Source organism: Cebus imitator, unplaced genomic scaffold (assembly GCF_001604975.1).
Source record: "Cebus imitator isolate Cc_AM_T3 unplaced genomic scaffold, Cebus_imitator-1.0 Scaffold234, whole genome shotgun sequence".
Taxonomy (NCBI): domain Eukaryota; kingdom Metazoa; phylum Chordata; class Mammalia; order Primates; family Cebidae; genus Cebus; species Cebus imitator.
The window spans coordinates 1,626,811-1,632,242 of record NW_016107549.1 but is presented as its reverse complement, the minus strand read 5'-3'; the positions used below and the strand labels follow the sequence as shown (position 1 = coordinate 1,632,242).

Here is a 5,432-nt window from a genome sequence, read left to right as displayed (position 1 = left end):
AAAAAAAAAAAAAAGAAAGAAAGGCATGGTGATGTGCACCTGGAGTCCCAGCTACTGGGAAGGCTGAAGCCAGCCTCAAATTGCTCGAGCCCAGGAGTTGGAGGCTACAGTGAGCCATGATTGCACCACTGCACTCCAGCCTGAGTGACCCTACCTCAAAAGAAAGAAAAAACAACAAAACCCAGTGCAGTGACTGGGGGTCAAGGCTGCCTATAGGTAACGTTTTTTTTTAAGAGGCAAAAGTATATACAGTTGTGTGCTGCATAATGACATTTTGGCCAATGCCAGACTATATATACAATGATGGCCCATAAGCGTATAATACCATATTTTTACTGTACCTTTTCTATGTTTATATATATTGAGATACACAAATGCTTACCATTGTGTTACAAGTGCCTATAGTATTCAGTATAGTAACATGCTATGCAGGTTTGCAGCTTAGGAGCAAGAGTCTCTTCCACATAGCCTAGGTGTGTAGTAGACTATACATCTAGGTTTGTGTAAATTCATTCTATGATGTTCAAATGATGACAAAGTCACCTAGGGACACATGTCACAGAACTGTGCAGTACAAGCTCGGCCAAGTTAGGATGGAAGTACACAGAACAGGGACTAGAAGAGGCAGCCAACAAAGTGGCTTCTGGGTAGTGTATCAAAAAAAATAAATAAAAAATAAGCCCGGCACAGTGACTCATGCCTATAATCCCAGCACTTTGGGAGGCCAAGGTGGGTGGATCACGAGGTCAGGAGTTCGAGACCAGGCTTGCCAACATGGTGAAACCCCATGTCTACTAAACACACAAAAATTAGCCCGGCATGGTGGTGGCTTGCCTATAATCCTAGCTACTCAGGAGGCTGAGGCAAGAGAATCACTTGAACCTGGGAGGTGGAGGTTACAGTGAGCTGAGATCACACCACTGCACTCCAGCCTGGGCAACAGAGCAGACTCCCTCTCAGAAAAAAAGAAAAAGGAAAAAAAAATTGTTTTGAGCCTGCCAACCAAAAAGAAAAAAGAAAGGCCGGCGCGGTGGCTCACGCCTGTAATCCCAGTACTTTGGGAGGCCAAGGTGGGCGGATCATGAGGTCAAGAGATCGAGACCATCCTGGCCAACATGGTGAAACCTCGTCTCTATTTAAAAAAAAGAAAAAGGAAAATAAAGTCATAAAGTCAATCTGTCATTGAGACAACTGAAATCAACAAGCTGTGCCACTCACATGATCCATTATATCGGCTCACCTCAACCTCCGCCTCCTGGGTTCAGGCAATTCTCCTGCCTCAGCCTCCTGAGTAGCTGGGGTTACAGGCACGCGCCACCATGCCCAGCTAATTTTTTGTATTTTTAGTAGAGACGGGGTTTCACCATGTTGACCAGGATGGTCTCGATCTCTTGACCTCGTGATCCACCCGCCTCGGCCTCCCAAAGTGCTGGGATTACAGGCGTGAGCCACCATGTCCGGCTATATGCTATTTTTTTTTTTTTTAATTTTTTGCCCTAACTATGGGCACGTGGTACCACACCTGACCAATTTTTGTTTCACCATGTTGGCCAGGTGCTAACTCCTGGCCTCAAGTGGTCCACCTGCCGTGGCCTCCCAAAGTGCTGGGATTACAGGTGTCAGCCACTGTGCCTGTCCCCCCATTCTATATTCTCAAGAGGCATCAGGCACAACCATTCATGGAAGACCTGAACATAACACCAGCTTTTGCAAGACATAAGCCCTGGGTGTGTTGAAGAACCTCTCTCCAGTCACAGACACTCTGCAGTCACAGACCATTCAATGGCTTCTGCAGGACATACGGATGTGACAATGCAAATTGTGCCTCGACCCCCTACTCCCATAGCTGCTGGACCTTTTGTGAAGTAAGAGGGCTGGGTATTGGAGGCAGGAGGACATCTAACGCCCACTCCCACAGCCTAGCTCTCTTGTCATGCAAATCATCCATTTCCAAGCCTTATCTATAAGATGGGTCCAGTAGCTTCTCTGTAGGACTATTCTAAGGGTAAACTGAGATACAGATGCTCCGCAGCTTACTATGGTTCAACTTATTTTTGACTTACAGCATTTTTTCTTTCTTTCTTTCTTTCTTTCTTTCTTTCTTTCTTTCTTTCTTTCTTTTTCTTTCTTTCTTTCTTTCTTTTTTTGAGACAGAGTCTTGCTCTGTTGCCCACGCTGAAGTGCAGAGGCACAATCTCAGCTCACTGCAACCTCCGCCTCCTGGGTTCAAGCTATTCTGCCTCAGCCTCCTGAGTAGCTGGGACTACAGGTGCACGCCACTATGCCCAGCTGATTTTTGTGTTATTAGTAGAAATGGGGTTTCACTATATTGGCCAGGCTGGTCTTGAACTCCTGACCTCATGATCTGCCCACCTTGGCCTCCCAAAGTGCTGGATTACAGGCTTGAGTCACCACTCCTGGCCAACTTACAGCATTTTCAACTTGGAATGGGTTTGCTGGGATGTAACTCCATAGTAAGTGGAGGAGCGCCTGTGCTGTGTATGAATAGCCTAGCACCGTGCCTGGTACAACAGACATTCATCAGCGGTTCATTCCCTCCTCTTTTGCATAAGGAATACCCTCACACTGGGAGGAGTCTGTCACCTTGGTCTTCAGGCTGTTCCTGAAGTTGGTCATGAGTGCGTGGTCCTTTTGCCTGCTCTCATTGATGTTTTCGATCAGCTCCTGGGCTCTCTTCTGCAGGATGTCGATGCTCGAGTCGAGAGAGGAGAAGTAGAGTCCTGACTTCCCTTCCAGCACTGTCAGCTGGCGACTGGCACTGGAGGTGGCGACACAAGGGCAAGAAACCTGACTTCTCAACATAAAGGACGCTGAGATCAGCACCAAACTCTCCCAAGAGCAGCTGATCTGAAAGAGCTACGTGGTAGGAGGGGACCGGTGTTGCCTCCCATGGGTGACATGAGGCATGCTTCCTAGGTTATTCCATTCACAAACACACCCTCAACAATGAGAATGGCACCCCCATTTTACAGCTGAGATAACAGACCAAGAGGCACAACTGAATATGCCCAAAGTTCCAGACCAAGGAGAGCTATCTGTCCCCAAAGCCCACTGTTGTTTTATGACACCAACTCACTTCTTTGGAATACCAATAATAGTATCAATGCTTTCTTTCTTACTTTTTTTTTTTTTTTAATAGAGACAAGGTCTTGCTTTGTTGCCCAGGCTAAAGTACAGTAGCACAATCATAGCTCACTGCAGTGTCAACCTCCTGGGCTCCAGTGATCCTCCCACCTCAGCCTCCTGAATAGGTGGGACTAGAAGCACGTGATACCACTCGCAGCTAATTTTAAAAATTTTTAAATAGAGACTAGATTTCCCTATGTTGTCCAGGCTGTTGTCAATCTTCTGGCCTCCCAAAGTGTTGGGATTACAGACACAAGCCACTGCGCCTGACTGATGCAATCAGCAATCTCCTGCAGCCTCTGCCTTCCAAGTTCAAGCCATTCTGCCTGAGCCTCCTGAGTAGCTGGGTTACAGGAACACTTCACCACGTCCAGATAATTTTCATATTCTTAGTAGAGATGGGGTTTCACCATGTTGGCCAGGCTAGTCGAGAACTCCTGACCTCAAGTGATCCTCCTGCCTTGGCCTCCCATGGTGCTGGGATTACAGGCGTGAGCCACTGTGCCCAGGCTGATGCTTTCTTAAGTGACTTTCCTGTCACTATCCTGCTGCATCCCTTTCCCAACCTACTGGGTGATGTTGACTGCCTGGGGCTATAGTGTGTCTGCACCTCTTTGCCCCCACCAGGTGAGGTAAATACCTGTTGCATTATATTTAAAGAGCATTTAGGCAAGGCGAGGTGGCTCACACCTGTAATCCTGGCACTTTGGGAGGCCGAGGCAGATGGATCACGAGGTCAGGAGTTTGAGACCAGCCTGGCTAATATGGTGAAACCCCCATCTTTATACTAAAGATACAAAAATTGAGGCCGGGCGCGGTGGCTCAAGCCTGTAATCCCAGCACTTTGGGAGGCCGAGGCGGGTGGATCACGAGGTCAAGAGATCGAGACCATCCTGGTCAACACGGTGAAACCCCGTCTCTACTAAAAATACAAAACATTAGCTGGGCATGGTGGCGCGTGCCTATAATCCCAGCTACTCAGGAAGCTGAGGCAGGAGGATTGCCTGAACCCAGGAGGCGGAGGTTGCAGTGAGCCGAGATCGCGCCGTTGCACTCCAGCCTGGGTAACAAGAGCGAAACTCCGTCCCCCTCAAAAAAATAATAATAATAAAATAAAAATAAAAATACAAAAATTGGCTGTGGTGGCACATGCCTGTAGTCCCAGCTACTCAGGAGGCTGAGGCAGAAGAATCGCTTAAACCCAGGAGGGGAAGGTTGCAGTGAGCTGAGATTGCACCACTGCACTCCAGCTTGGGTGACAGAGTGAGACTCCATCCTACAAAAAAAAAGCATTTAAAGAAATGTGCACACACACAAAGTTGTCCCACACCGTACGTGTAACTGTAATTATGTATTCAAATATTGTGTTAACCAGTGAAATAGTGGCAGAAGAGGGATAGCTGTCTAAAAAGCTAAGCAATGAAAAATGTTGAGTAATATGTAATGTTATATAACTTCATAATATTCAATGTAATAAAACGGAACTTCAGTTGGGTATGGAGGAGATAACTAATATTGAGACAAAGATCATAAAAATCTAGAAAAATTCTTCATATAGGTTGTGCTGCCAACGCCTTGTTCTCTGCTTTAAAAACAGAATGGATTACAGGTGGCGCATACCTGTAATCCCAGCTACTCAGGAGGCAGGAGAATCGCTTGAACCCAGGAGGTGGAGGTTGTAGTGAGCTGAGATCGTGCCATTGCAGTCCAGCCTGGGCAACAAGAGCGAAACTCCATCTCCAAAAAAAGAAAAAAAAAAAAAACGTGTTCCTTGGCTGGGTTAGGTGCACACAGCACCTATGGTGTCACTGTCTACACCTTGGCCTCCCCTTCTAGTCTCCTGGAGGGCCAGGGCCATGTCTTATTCATTCATCTTTGTATCTTCAGTACCTACCCCTCATGAGAGAAGCAATAAATGTTCTGCTAATAAATAACTTGCAAAAGTACTTTCCATTACCATCCACACTTGAATTTGATCACCTGAATTCTGTCATCCCAGTCCTCTCTCCTGAGCCTCTCTCCTGAGCTCCCAAGAACATTCTAACCAACCTCCCAGCCTCCCCACTTGGCTGTCTCAAAGGCATCTGAAACTCCACATTTGCACAACCAACAGCATCATCTCCCTGGCAACCCAATTTCATCCTCCCTTCCCTTAGTGAATGACATAAAAAGCCAACTGGTTCCCTAGCCTGAAACTTAGCAGCAAGCCTAGAGTCCGGCTTCTCTCTGTCCCTCTGCATCCTGTCTCAAAATCCTCTCTTTTTTTTTTTTTTTTTTTTTTTTTT

The 5,432-nt window shown here is 46.8% G+C and overlaps 1 protein-coding gene across 1 annotated transcript in view; it reads right to left on the bottom strand.

Moving 5' to 3' along the window:
* SYCE2 (synaptonemal complex central element protein 2) overlaps positions 1-5,432 on the bottom strand; it is a 23,034-nt gene that overhangs the window by 1,964 nt on the left and 15,638 nt on the right. Inside the window, exon 3 of the mRNA XM_017497793.2 lies at positions 2,605-2,779. Coding sequence (XP_017353282.2) covers positions 2,605-2,779 — 175 coding nt within the window. The remainder of the gene's footprint in view (positions 1-2,604; positions 2,780-5,432) is intronic.